Source organism: Zootoca vivipara, chromosome Z1, assembly GCF_965207765.1.
Source record: "Zootoca vivipara chromosome Z1, rZooViv2.hap1.1, whole genome shotgun sequence".
NCBI lineage: Eukaryota > Metazoa > Chordata > Lepidosauria > Squamata > Lacertidae > Zootoca > Zootoca vivipara.
The window spans coordinates 68,025,549-68,041,060 of NC_142583.1; the positions used below are offsets into that span (position 1 = coordinate 68,025,549).

Genomic DNA, 15,512 nt, shown 5'->3' on the forward strand with positions numbered 1-15,512 from the left:
TCAATAGCATTTTGATCCTTACTTTTTTGTTATTTGCACTGTAGGTGCAATATTGATGGAGACATTTTAGAGTGATCTACATTTAAGAATGGAATAGGATCAAAGGCCCATCTAGTCCAGCATCCTATTCTCACAGTGGTTGAGTGGTTATCTATGGGCTGCCCATAGGGAAGACCTGAGTGCAATTGGTCCTCAGAGGCAAACTGCCTCCATCAAAAGCATACTGATTTCCAATGATGCATTGATACCCCACATGTCCACAAACAAGCTCAGAACACCTTAGGTAGGGTTCCTACATCATCTCCCATCTAGGTAGTCAGACCCACTTACAGGTAAAACTTGGAAAATTAGAATATCGTTGAAAAGTGCATTTATTTCAGTAATGCAACTTATTATTTTTTTTATTATTTTTTTTACAAATGCTTTCTTTTGGAAATTCCACAGAAATGAAACTAATAGTTACAATAATACAAAAATAAACATCGCTATTGCATTTCAATAATTACATTCCATTTATAATTGACCCGCCTAACGACAAATAATTACAATTACAACAAATAAAGGCTTGACATATCTCGCTTTGTGTGCCATGCATCTATCTCATATATTGGTTTCACCTTTTAAGTTGCATTACTGAAATAAATGCACTTTTCGACGATATCCTAATTTTCTGAGTTTCACCTGTAGATTCAGCTGTAGAATTGTGTTGTGTTTCTTCAACCTACATAGTAAGGAACCCCAGATTCCACCATCCCTTAACATAGTGATCTTAGCAGTTGGTTCCTTAGCCTTGAAAAGTACAAATGCCAACTTCTGTGACTCCTAGATCTGCATGGGCATTGCAGAAGCACATTTGCACAGAATTGAGATCTTGTTCACTGTATTGGCACAGATTTTCACACTCAGATGGGAGAGCCAAGGGTTAGGCAAGAGCATAAGGAGGAGGAGAGGGAGCAATTTCCTTCTTGTCTTCCAAGACTCCAACTGACATGTCAATATAAAATGATTTGACAGCCCAGCTGCCAAATTTAAGCACAATATCAGAGAATGGGGTTGGGATGAGAGGATATTTTAAAGTTAAACAGCAGAAAAGTTGAACATTATGAGCCGTACTTCAAATTCCAAGGTTAAATAAGTTTATTGAGAGTTAGCGGTTACCACGGTATATCAGATACCTTGTAATCCAGAGCTACACCTACACATTTGCCTCTAAATTCTCACACGTGTCAGTTTCCATGTCTCTACACATTCCATCACCGGTTCTTCTATTTCTAATAATAATAATATTAATAATAATAATATAATAATAATAATACAAAAGGCAATGTCAACCACCAAGTTGTGCTTCGAACTCCACCAGAAAAAAAGAATCCAGTTGGCAAAAAGAAAACAATTAAAAAAGAGAATAACTTTGTTCAAGTCATCATCGTTGAAACAGAATCATCATTAACACTACTAGAAACAAAAAAAGGAAAGAAAATGAGAGTTAAAGGAATTGTTAATTTTTAAAAAATCATCTTGGTTAAAAATCCACATATCATAATGAAGATGACTCAAAGTTAAAATCGTCTCATTACTCGGGCCACACATCCAAGCATATTGGCTAGTTACATGATTACACTGTAACAAAAGCAATACAGGTTTTATGGTCTACCATTTCCAGGATTCCCACCTATAAATATACCTGCCAACCTAATGTTTCTTGCATGCATTAAGGATTTGCTTTCCACCCTTCAGAGTTGACTGTCTCCCATTCCCCCACCACGGTTCTTACAATACAATATTTTTTTGGGAGGGGAGCCGATTATTATTATTATCATCATCATTATTTTATGCTCTTGGGGGAAATACAAAGGTCAGCATGATGGACCTCTATTTAACTTAAGAATCGCCATGTGTCTTTTTGAAAGGGAAACTGCGGACTGTTTAATGACTTTAATAGAGTCTTGGACTGCATGCACATTGAAACTGCTTCATTATTCTTTTCTCCCCCATGCCAGATGAATACAAGTTGGCAGGTACGCATACAAAAAGAAACAAGGAAGGAAATAGAAAACCCCTCAAAGGTTGAAGCCTAGTGAATTAGAAGGAATCCATCGCTTTAAATTCACTTAGAGCCTGTACCGGAGAAATGTGTTTCTTCTGAGAACCTCTCCTCACTCTTGTCTGATATTCCTCCGGCTTTTCTCTCTTGACTAGAGGTTTCTTTTCCGGCGCCTTCATCTTCCAAGACACAACAGGCGAGTTGACGGCGGCCGTGCCATAGACCTTCTGATATTTGGTCGAAGCCACATAGGAAGCTTTCACAGTAAGGACCACGGCATTCATCAGGTTTTTAGCTGCTTGGATGAGGGAGGTGGCACTGTCGAGCTAGGGAAAAGGAAAGGAAGCAACAGGAGGATTATTGCCAGCCTGGGTTGGAGGAACGTAATGCTCACGGAGCGGAGCTGGTTGTCTTGCTGAAAAGGCTATTGTGCAATAATAACCTCTGTATAAAAGACATATAGACTGATATATGCCAATCTGCCATACACATGGAGCTGCCTTCACACAGCGTGAATAATGGATGTTTCCCAACTTTTTTATGCACCATTGCCAATGGATTGATGATTTCATTATACATTAGTGATTTTCAATTCAGAGCAAGAGAGTGGAAGTTCTCCCAGGTTAATTGGATCAGTAAAGAAGAGTTTTGCATGTGCCCACCAAAAACCTGATCTTGCTTGCTCTAAAGCAAAAAGTAAACCACGTGCTGATGCAACGCCGAGACTGTTACTAACCTGGAATATTAAGATGCTATTCCCAACTCACAACATTTATGGCTAAAATGTGTAATGTTAGAGCAGTCAGACACAATTCTGGCAAATGCATGTAACAACACTTCTCAGAAGATCGCCCACTAGTGAGATGTGTCTGTCTCCCTCATTATGGACTTTCAGGAGGAATTTAATCTACTCAAACGTTTGATGCTTGAAAAGTATTGTTCCCAGCAACCCTAAAATCACTGGCTGAAAGGATGTGGTTGTGATTTGTCCCATGATTGTTCCAATAAGTTTTAATTTTGACCTGCTACTTTCCCCAGGAAAACTCACTGCTCAGTTGGTTTGACCCCCATAAGGGACAGTTGCATATTCCTGGAATAGATGATCCTCAAGCTCCACTCCAACACTGTGATTTTATGATTCTACTGCTGAATCAGAACAAATGTCAATCTACAGAAAACCTGAGTGACATTTGTTTGGATTCAGCAGTAAGCAGCATAGGAGTCAACTCCTGGGTGCTGAGGTTATTTTGCCACCCCCCCATAAAATGTTTGAAGGGGCTGCCCTCCAAATTGATGGGGATTTCATTTTACTAAATTTATTAGTCACTCTTTTTTGGGGTGGGGCGCAATTCAAAGCAATTTACAAAATGACTTATTGACACACCCACCCACCCGGACATATTTGCATTAAAACCAGAAAATATCCCACCCGGTTGAGGTGATGAGGATTACATTTATATACCACTGAATTGCCAAGATAGCTTCTAAGCAGTTTCCAGGTATAAAACCAGTCGTGAAAAAATATAACCACACATAATTAAAATACACATTATGCAATTTATCAAAAAATAAACACCCACATTAAAAATATGCAGTAAAGCACTTGCAACATTTAAAACGGCAATTGAAACAGGAGGTTCAAGTCACAACCTAACTGTGCACACTTATGCAGGATGCAAACTTAGCAAATATGCACATGGTAAAGGTGAGGTAAAGGTAAAGGGACCCCTGACCATTAGGTCCAGTCATGACCGACTCTGGGGTTGCGGTGTTCATCTCGCGTTATTGGCTGAGGGAGCCTGCGTACAGCTTCCAGGTCATGTGGGCAGCATGACAAAGCCGCTTCTGGCGAACCAGAGCAGCAAACAGAAATGCCGTTTATCTTCTCACTGTAGAAGCAACAGGAGCTCACCCCATCGTGGGGATTCGAACCGCCGACCTTCTGATCGGCAAGCCCTGGGCTCAGTGGTTTAACCCACAGTGCCACCCACGTCCTTAGCAAATATGCACATGGAAGGTCTTGAGGTAGCTCTGACCAAACTAGAGGTGGCAATACCAGTTAGCTCTGGTTCCCCATATCTTCAGATTCTTGACTTTGCCACATGATCGGCAGTTCTGTTCACAGGCCAAATAATTTGCTGCTCCCTCCTGCACATCATGCGGGTGAGCAGAACTGCCAAAGGCCCTATGCACTGAATACAGTATCATTTTACTCTGAACGGTCATGGCTTCTTCCGCCAAAGACTCTTGGGCATTGTAGTTACGTTAAGGCTGCTGAGAACAGTTGGGAGGACCCTATTTCCCCCACAAAGATACAATTCCTAGAGTTCCCTGGGAAGACAAATTGTTTAACCACTCTGAAAACCTGTAGCTGTTTGAAGGGTACAGGGATCTCCGATCCTCGCACAGATATTTAACAGATATTTTGTATAAAGTACGTTTACATTGTAAAATTAGCCAAAGCAAATTCCAAGTATGTAAGTACTTGGCGAATAAATTACTATTCTATTCTATTCTATTCTATTCTCAGAGTTGAAGGACACATCTCAGGCAGCAGTGCTGTAGTGTGGGGGGGTACAACAGGGGTGCTTGCAAGGGGTGGGTGCAAAATTTCAACACCTGGTGCTGCCTCAATACAGCTAGCTGCACGCTTTTGTTGCTGGGCTCTATTGAAAATGGCTTCTCCAAGAAGTGACTTTTCCAGACAATGGAACAACACTTCTTTTCTTACCTCTGCAGCTGTGATCTCCTGGGTGACACAGATGCTGTTAGGCAGTTGAACGCACATGTATACTCTGTTCATTTCCCTCCCTCCCACCCCATCCCCTCCACGTCTCCCCGGGCACTGGTAACACGCGATACGCCACTGCCAGGCAGTCAAAAAACTTCAGGGAGGGTGTAAAGTTGGGTGGCTCAAGGCATGGCTCAATGCCTGGGCAGAGTCCCGAGGGCCATTTACATAGGTCTGGAGGGTTTCATTTGGCCCCTGGACTTTGGTTTCCCACATTCCTGCTGTAAAGGCCTGCTGCCAAGCTATAAGAACATTTTTTAAAAGTCCATATAGTTTCAGAGTTCCTCACAGCTATATAGATATATTGAGGGGGGCAGAGAAAGAGAAAAACTAACCTACCTACAGTACCAACAATTATGAGGACTTTAAATTAATTGGTTAAAATGATTCATCGTCATGCATCCCTCAGATTGGTAATTAATTTTTAATCTCCAGATTCAAGAACACCCCCCTTCCCACACAAACAGACGCTTATTTTCCATCTTTCCCTTTCGGAAAGAAAAACAAGTTTTAAGATGGATAGTAACATTATAATGGCAACAACATGCCAACTCAACAGAGAGCTGTGATGTATCGCCCGGTATAATGGTCTTGTACCATTCCGCGGCGTGATTTACGACGCAACTTGCGTGTTTGTTGGCAAATAGCCGATCATACGCTATTAAATTAGGATATTTTAAATTACCACTGAGATCTGCCATCAAACATTGCAGGCTGTTGAATGGCTCGTTCGCAACAAGCGCTGGGTGTCAGAGCAGAGAGAGAGAGAGCAGACGGGTAGCAAGACTTGTGCCTTTAAACATTCTTCTGAGGCCTGGTACATTTGCTGAAGGCAACTGGCTTCACTTGACAGCCAAGCAAGGAGTGGTCTCAAAATGATGGTATATTAAAAAGAAACAGACATGATAGGAGACCTTGAATAGGGCTTCAAGCTAGGCATGTGTCAAACTGGGAGCCCTCGCCCAATCCCTGACTCTACCTAGCCCTCCTGCTAAAGAATGTTTGCCTTGTGGAGGGGATAACAGGGGTCAAAGAGGGCTGGTGCAAAAGAAATCCTGTAGGGTGGGCCATGAAAAGCCTAGACCAGGCATCCCCAAACTTCGGCCCTCCAGATGTTTGGGGATGCCTGGCCTAGACTGAACAAAGGCAATATGCATATGCTAAGTGTTATGTCGTGAGTGCGATTTCAGCTCTTCGTGAAGTCAGCTCTGAGTAGTGAGTCAGCATACTAGCAAGGAAATGCTAGGAGTCAAGTATAACAAGAACAATCTTCTTTATTGCAGTAGGAATCTTGACTAACTGGAGGGAAAGGGTGAGCTCCTTTTATACTCTCAGGAGCAGGGGCTGGGGAAAGGATACATTTAGATTTTGGCGGGACCCTATCAGAGTGAGGATCCAAATTGTGCTAACAAGTTAACCAATAGCAACTGTCACCACACCCATTTGAATCGCCCTGGAGCGGGAAAGGTAGTTACAGGACTAGTTGATAAACTCATGTACACAAATTAAACCAATACATAACGCTAAGGATCTTCCATGAAGACCTTTCACCTTGAAATGGAAATTTATATGAAGGTAAAAAAGGGTAAAGGACCCCTAGACTGTTAAGTCCAGTCAAACTTGACTATGAAAATGTGGCGCTCATCTCACTTCAGACCAAGGGAGCCGGCATTTGTCCGCAGATAGCTTTCCGGGTCATGTGGCCAGCATGACTAACATCCCATGTAGTATAGTTATTGATGTGTTTGGGCAATGTGAGATAAGGACCCACATGGAATGCCCAGGCTGTGATCCCACTTCACACAGCCTTGCTGGGCCAGGCTAATGGCATATTTGATGTCGTGTCCTGTTTCCCACAGTGCCCAATCAGATGCTTTTATGAAGACTACAAGCAGGCTGTTTCCTGAAATTGTTCCCCTATGGCTGATATTCAGGTGCACGGTGCCTCTGATGTTGACGATGATAATAATAATAATATATATATATATATATATATATATATATATATATATATATACACACATATATATATATACACCCTGCCCATCTGGCTGTGTGCAGCTTCCAACAAACTAAAACATCAACACAGTGAAACATTAAACATTTAAGACTTGCCTGAACAGGGCTGCCTTCAGATGTCTTCTAAAAGTCAGATAGTTGTTTATTTCCTTGACATCTGATGGGAGGGCGTTCCACAAAGCGGGAGCCACTGCCAAGAAGGCCATGTGCCTGGTTCCCTATAAACTCACTTCTCGCAGTGAGGGAACCACCAGAAGGCCCTCGGAGCTGGAGCTCAGGGCCTTGGGTGGATGATGGGGGTGGAGACGCTCCTTCATTTATCCAGGGCTGAGACAGTTTAGGACTTTAAAGGTCAGCACCAGCATTTGAATTGTGCTTGGAAACATAATGGGAGCCAGTGCAGATCATTTAGGGGTCTCGGCGGGCACTCCCAGTCACCAGTCTGGCTGCCTCATTCTGAAATAGTTGTAGTTTTCAAGTCACCTTCAAAAGTAGTACCACACAGAGTGCATTGCAGTAGTCCAAGCGGGAGATAACCAGGGCATGCAGCACTGGCAAGACAGTGCATGGGCAGCTAGGGTCTCAGCTGGTGTAATAATAATAATAATAATAATAATAATAATAATAATAATAATAATAAAGTACCAAGTGGAGTTGGGCAGCCATCATTACTATTCCCCGGACTTACATTTTCTATCCTGCCTTTCCTTCATGATGGAACCAAAGACGAAGTGCATGTGGTTCCTAGGCAGTAACCTGACATCCAGCTGTCAAACAGACACAGAACTGCTTAGCTCCAGTAAGGGGTGGCCCCACAACTTGGGGCTAATAGCCACTTCACTTATGCTGGAGAGCTGCTATCAGTCAGTGTGAACAGTACTGAGCTAGACTTGGGGAAATGCTTCCAATATGATTTTTTTAAAAAAGTTTCCAAAAGGTTCAGATGAGACTCGCAAAATTTCAGCAAGTTTTGTGCAACATTGCAATGCTGGTGTTGGGCCAACAAGCCTGCAACTCAGGGCTGTCTTAAGCCCACCCAGCGCCCTGGCGCTAGGTCCCTCCAGCGCCCCCCTCCAGAACCTCTCCAAGGGCCCGGGAGTGCCAAGCGGACCGCGGCAGCAGCAGGAGGCCACCTCCGAGGACTCCGTGCTGCGCCTCCTCCTTGTTTCCCCAGCGCTGGGTTCCGCTCAGTCAAGCTTCGCCACCAGCGCGCGCACCGCGGGACCAGCAAGAGCTGCTTGGGCGCTGTGTGCGCACTGGTGGCAAAGCTCGACTGAGCAGAACCCAGCGCTGGGGAAACGAGAAGGAGGCACAGTGCGGAGTCCTCGGAGAAGGAGCGCAGTCCTGGCCAGATCACCCGAACCCTGCGCTCACTTAGCGCCCTTCCAGCGCCCAGCGCCGTGGTTCTCCGTGCCACTAGCCTCTATGGCTAGGACGGGCCTGCTGCAACTTCTGAATTAGCCCCAGTAGCACACCCGTTTTTGTTGTGCATGTGTTTGCTCTTTAGACCTTTTAAAGGATTTGATTTTATGCACTGCACTGACTGCTGGGAGTGTCAACGTAACAGCAGAGGAAGAGGCCCTGCATTTAAATGAGTGAGCGTCGCAACTCCCAGGCAAGTGGGGGTGGGGGAAGCTGCAGATGGCAACAAGGTATAAAAAGTTTTGTTACATTGTTATGACAGCTATAATAGCAAAAAAAAACAATGGCTTGCATTTGAAAAGGAGATTATATTATATGAAAACAGCTACCATCAGACCTGGGAAGGAACAGAGAGTCTCTCAAGTGGGAGATTTGGGTTGTACTCAACACGGCATAAAGGTGAACGTTTATCAGCACAAAGGTTTCTCCTTGCACAATGGAATGAGCACCATATTTCCTCCATCCACACCCCCTAAATCTATTTTGAGTTCCCCTCTGCAGCCCTCGGAAGCAGATTTGTGGACAGCAAAGAGGTTACCCAGGGGTAAGAGAGAGGGAAAATGCTCTGGAGCTAGTACTAATCCTCGTGTTCATGGGAAAAGATAGCTGAACACCACTCCTACTCTCTCCTGATAATTCCAAACAGTATTTTGGGGTCCTGTCTCTTTTAGATGCGGAAGTCATAGTGTGCTCCATAGTGTCCTGCATGGCAGCCATTTTGTGATGGGCGTCCATGGAACTTTCTTGAAATTCCAAACATCCCCACCATCCCAAAGATTGTTCCATACCAGAGCAAGGGAAATCTGGAAGGAGTCATGAAGTGGAATCAAAGGCATGGCCGTGCAGTCCGTTTTACACAATTCCTGAAGTGGACTATAGACACCGTCCGTAGGCCACATAAGAGTTCCCTCCAACAATCAAACCCGCAGCCAAGTCTAGGATTGGGAATCACAGCTTATAGCACATGAAATGCAGCTTTGTGAATGCCCTAAAGTGCCTTATATAAGACAGGCTGGTATTTATTCTTCCTATGCTGCAGCTCATGTGCTCAGGCAGAGTTAACAATGGCTTACCTAAGGCCCCCTCCAGAATTTTCTATCAGAGGTGAAATTCAAACTGGGGGATTCATTTGCATCCATCCCACTTTCTGACTGAATCCACCCATGCTCATAGCTGCCAAGTTTTCTCTTTTCTCGCGAGGAAGCCTATTCAGCATAAGGGAAAATCCCTTTAAAAAAGGGATAACTTGGCAGCTATGCATGCTGTAGAATGAATTGATCTTGAAGTAGTTGACTGAACAACAACAACAACAACAACAACAACAACAACAACAACAACTATTATTTATTATTTATACCCCACCCATCTGGCCAGGTTCCCCCAGCCACTCTGCGCAGCTTCCAACAAAATATTAAAATACAGAAATCCATCAAACATTAACAGCTTCCCCTAAACAGGGCTGCCTTACTATGCCACTACCTGGTGGGGAGTGTCTCATTTAAGTGCTCTACATTTAACCCCCCCAAAAAAAACCCCTGCAAGTATGAAAACTAGCCTGTCAGGGTGGAATTCAGCCTGTTCCTTGCTGCGATTTTAAAAAATTCCTCCGAGTAGAAAAAATAACAACACAAAGATGTGCTACAGCCTTTTCTGGCACTTAAGGGTTCTACCAGGTAATTCCCATCTCATCTCATCTCAATATATATTTAAACCAAGTCTGAGTCATTAACAGTATACTAGAAGAGAAACTTATATTGGTAAAATCAAATTACTAGAGCGTTTTGCAAGGAAGCTTAATAAAATCACTCCTCTTGGTATGTAGCCATGACTCAAAGGCATGTTTTAAGTTCAAAAAGGGCGGGGAGGAAGAATCTATTTTCTCCATTCCTTCATTTTTCCACCTCATCCCATTTAAAGTAATTTACTTATCTGGACGTGATGCATTTTTAATTCATTATGGCAGATAGCTGGGTAGTACTGCTGGCCAATCCACTGATTAGTTGCACTCATTTGCATTTTTTCAATTATTAGTAAGAAAACCACTGGGACCCCCAAACAAAATTACTTGTATATTTAACAAATTCTGAATTTTAATGTGGCCTACAAATGCTATCTTTCTCCAGATAACATCCAACAGACATTGCAAAAGCTGTAGACAGCTGTGCAGCAGAAATATTTGTGACTCTAAAAGCATAGATTGATGTCTTAAAACGGCTCAGCTGTTAGCTTCACTGTGGAAGGGAACTAAATAAATGACAAATATCAAAGACAATCCCAAAATATACAGGGTGTTCCTGAGCAAGCACATATCGTACGCACATTTGCATTCAAAAAGATAAATTTCTTCAACAGAATGATTTAATTGCTTTAGCCAATGTAATTTTTAAACAATAAAATTAAAAAATGAAATTGCATCTCATTTTGCATGCATGAAACTCTCTTTTTAATATAAGTAGATATTTAATTTATGATAACTGGGGAGGGGGGAAACGAGGCACAAATGCAATCATAAAAGATAATTAAATATGCCTTAAAATTCCAGTTCAGTCCCGTGAATGATCTAATGGAAGAAAGAGTCCTTGAAGAAGTAATAGATATTGTTCCACCTAAGTTTACAATATATAATAATTGCTCTTAACAGCTAATTCTAATTATATTAATTTTAAATCAGACTGGTTGATACATAAATCTGCTCACTTAAAACAAGGCAGTGTGAACTACCCTAAATAATGGCATTAAAATATCCTTACTTTCTAAACTACCGGTAGGCTCAAATGAAAGAATGCAGCCTTAGAGCTTGGGGAATATAGATTGGGGGTAGCTGGTGGAGGAAGAACTTGAACCTGAATCAGATGTGACCTCTTCTTCGGGACCTTACATTTTAAAAATCCCATTCCACCTCATCCTGGAAGATGGGATCAGGTACCAGTAAAGTAAAATGAATGTGTTCATCTGCCTTTCCCAAGCTGGTGTCTTCCAGATATTTTGTATTAAAACTCCCATCAGTGTCAGTTGTCGGGCAAGATTTCTGGAGTGTATCAGATTGGGAGAGGCTAGTGGATATCATACAAAAAAATATACAGTGTACAAATAGGGCCAGCAACAAAGTGTTGCATGCCTCTTTCAAAGATATTCACTGCAGCATATGGCACCCACTTGAGTTTTAGAAGAGAATATTTTTATTTGCAGATGCACAGTGGCAGGCCCTGCTTTAAAGGGTGGCCAGGGTTACCAGGAATAAGGACCCAATTGGAGAAAAGCAGTTACATTTCCTTCTCTTGAGTTTGTAAACACTTGGGTTACTTGAAACCAAACAAGGCACTGTTTTACTAATAATCTAGTCACCATGGGCTTGTAGCCTCTGCATCTAAATTAACTGCCTCACTTAAAGCTGAGCCCTTTCGTTGGTTGTTCTCTTGCAACTTGTTGAGATAATAGTTCCTGCATGAATAAAACCTTTGAACTCCAGAAACTGTAAGTTTCCAATCTAATTCACGCAAGCTGCAAGGTCTGCTAACACACAGGGGTCCCTCACTGGTTACAGTTGACCCCACTAGCTGCTTGTGGGGAGGGTGCATCGGGTGTGCAGGCTTTTTCTGGGTGATTTGCACAGCAGCCAACAATCACAATAGGTCTGTTTGGCAGCTCGATGTAAGGTTACTGCCTGGGATATATCATGATGTCAAGGTCCTGGGCTGTGGAGGGAGGGAGTACCGTAGGCAGGAGGAGTGATTTCCTGGCTGAGCTGTCTGCCCTTGGCGCACTCAGCTATTGCTCTGTCGCGTCCTTCCCAGCGAGGGAGAGAGTGGGCAGGAACAGCAATAGCCCAGTGAACACTCTGGCATGTCCTTCCCAGCAATTCCCCTTCCGGTGGCTGGGCATGAATGCTGTTTTAAAGCTCCCTCTGGCGATATATTGCCATTCTGAAACCGTTATCGCAATCTGAACTTCACATTGCTTCCAGATGATTTATTTATATGCCGCCCACCCCTATCAGTCACATGGATCTCCATGAAGCTAAACCAGTTTTCATCAGCTGTCTATGACACAGGCTGAAGAGTCTTCCTGTGTCCTTCCTGGGTGCTGCATTTTGCGGTTTTGTTGCACCAAAAGAGCATAGAGATGGAATATGCCACCATTCTGGGTTAAAAATAAAAAATAAAAATGGATACATGTCCATTAGAAGTAATCTATTTGTAGTAATCAAACTCCAGGTATAACTAGCAACCTCATAATGTCACCAATACATAACTGGCCTATATCCCAGGTTGGCTTTTATTCCCTGAATATGCTGCAGTAAGAGCAAATACCCCAACACCTTGAGAGGAAATGTGCAATGTGAGCAAAGATGCAGGAATGCTGCCGAACTATTCATATGGCAAGCATTCCTGCTATGACTGGCTGCCTTCCAGCCTAGTAGAAACACTTAAATCCTGCCTTTTACTCCCTGCATCTGCCAAAAATTCTGCAAGGGGAAAGGATTCTGACAATTGCTGTTCCCTTTGCTTTGTATTCAGTGGGAAGGATTCCAGAAGATGGACAGTTGTCAAAAATAAAAGAGCTCCTGCTTTTGAAAGTCAGCAAGAAAGCTGCAAGTGTGGAAGAAGGAAGGCAATATTATTTTAGCCAGTGTTAACTACATGAGAGACATAACTTTAAAATTCCTTTCCCTAGCTTGTGACTTGTTTTCAGGGATTGAGGAAGTGAGTGACATTTTCTCTTTGTCAAAACAGCAAAAACTGCTCCCCCGTGTTTCCATCTCATCTGATGCATAAATTCCACAAAAGGTAAAGGAGCCCTGGATGGTTAAGTCCAGTCAAAGGCGACTATGGGGTTGTGATGCCCATCTTACTTTTCAGGCCAAGGGAGCCAGCGTTTGCCCACAGACAGTTTTCTGGGTCATGTGGCCAGTAGGACTAAATCACTTCTGGCACAACGGGACACCATGACGAGCACCAGAGTGCATGGAAGCACCTTTTACCATCCCACCACAATAGTACCTATTTATCTACTTGCACTGGCGTGCTTTCAGACTGCTAGGTTGGCAGGAGCTAGGACAGAACAACAGGAGCTCACCTCATCATGCAGATTTGAACCGCTGACCTTCCGATCAGCAAGCCAAGAAGCTCTGTGGTTTAGACCACAGCACCACCCACTCTCCAAAATCTGCCACAAAAAATATTCCACAAAATCTGCACCCAAAGTAATGAGATACACATTTATCAGAGTGTACGCTTCGCGGGGTTGGGGGGAGCTGAAAAAGTTGCATTTTAGAAGAGATGAAGGACTATGAAGCCCAAGGCATTTACAATTCCTGCTCCAGGTGCAAGACAGACAAAGGGAGAATGTAATGTGTGCTTTTAAAATGTTGTTTTAAAGTGAGTGATGACTGACCAAAGCCTATGATGGAAATGTCAAGAGCGATGGGTTCAAGCCTCAGCAGAGGAAATTTGGAGCTGGTACAAGGAAATGCTTTTAAAGGGGATGTTTACAAGATGAGTTCCCTGCAAGTTTCATTATTGCATGTTATCATCCTGACAAGAGACACACTGCACAATGGCCAGATCTTCCGAAGATCGAACATCTAGAGACTCCTTCATTCCAAGTAGAAGTAAGAGGAAAGGAAATGCTGAATCCATGTCTACTCATGGCCATTGTGCATAATGCAATCTACTCAAACTGAAGCATTGAAATGAAGGTGCCTGGAAAGGAGGAAGCACAAGGGATTCTGTGGTTACTTTCACTTTGTATGGAGATGTATGGATTTACTCACAGAATCATAGAATTGCAGAGTTGGATGGGATCCCCAAACCCCTGCAATGCAGGAATCTCAACTAAATCATACATGGCAGGTAGGCATCCAACCTTTGCTTAAAAACCTCCAAGGAAGGCGAGTCCACCATCTCCCAAGAGAATCTGTTCCACTGTCACAAACAGTTCTTTCTGATGTTTAGTCAGAATCTCTTTTCTTGTAACATGAAGTTGTTGGTTCAGGTCCTACCCTCCAGGGCAGGAGAAAACAAACTTGCTCCATCTTCCATGTAACATCCCTTGAGATATTTGGAGATGGCTCTCAAATCTTCTCCCAGTCTCTGCTTTTCCAGGCTAAACGTACCCAACTCCCTGAAGGGCTGGGCTTCCATACCCTTGATCCTCTGGATTGCCCACTTCTGCACACACTTCAGCTTGTCAATATCCTTCTTATATTGTGGCACTTAAAACTGAACACAACAATGGGCATAGGACAACACCAATGGTGTCCCACTTATCACTTTTTTCCAGGATGATGAAGAACCATCTGTGAGCACTTTTTAAAGCCTCTCTTGCAAGTCTGGGCTCATTCTGAGCTTTAGCCCCCCTCACATTCACCCTGCAACTGTTGGCTACTTGTGTATACTCTTTTTTCATCTCCCCTTTCTTTCATTTCTTATATTTCTTAAATCTCAAATCATCTGTAAGCTTTTTATGCAGCCACAGCGGTTTTCTTTGATGCCTCCCACTTTTCTTTCTTGTTGGAATTGTCTGCATCTGTGCCTGCAATAATTCATATTTAAGAAGCTCCCATCTATCTTAGACTCCTTCTTTTTTAGTATTTTCAACCATGGGACCTGATCCAGTAGTTCATTCAGATTTTTGATGCTGGGCTTCTTAAAGCCCAGAGGGCATGTTTGACTACACTCAGCCTTGCCTTGCCTTTGTATCATGAAACCCAAGAGGACATGATCGTTTCCTCCCAAGGTTCCCAGTACTTCCACTTTTTCAATTAGTTCCTCCAATCGACATTCTTTTTTTTAATGAAAAGTGGCAGAGACACACAACAATGTATTATAATGGAAGGCAACAGCTGCACTTCCCACTTTGACATATCAAAATATGTTGCAATGTAACTTTTGCTTCGGGAAACCAAGATGCTTGGAGTAGGGATTAAGTAGTTCAAAGCACCTCTTTGGAACAAACTGTTCAGCTCAATGTATTTATGGTGCTTGTACTATACATGAAACGAGATCAACAAAATAAGTAGACCGGAGAGGAATTTCAACTACTGACTTGCTACCAAATATATTGAAGTCTAAGTGTGCATCCCACCCACCCCACCCCCCACAAAAAAACACCAGGTTGTTATCATTTGATCTGCTCAATGCCACGTGGTTCTATCGTTGGGTTCATTAAGCTGCGGTACCCAAACTCTTTGCTCACAGAGTGGTCCCCAGTGGTATAAATATAGTCCAACAGAGG

General features: G+C 43.0%; 1 protein-coding gene across 4 annotated transcripts in view; it reads right to left on the reverse strand.

Annotated features, from left to right (window-relative positions):
• Positions 1-1,119: 1,119 nt before the first annotated feature.
• Positions 1,120-15,512, reverse strand: part of CTNNA2 (catenin alpha 2) — a 512,597-nt gene continuing 498,204 nt past the window's right edge. For 3 of the 4 annotated variants that reach the window (XM_088660663.1, XM_035103044.3, XM_035103047.3), the window contains one exon: positions 1,941-2,370. In XM_088660663.1, the coding sequence (XP_088516789.1) occupies positions 2,083-2,370 (288 nt within the window). In that variant the 3' untranslated portion in view covers positions 1,941-2,082. Of the gene's footprint in view, positions 2,371-15,512 lie in introns of all 4 variants that reach the window. The other variant, XM_035103046.3, reaches the window with a different exon arrangement.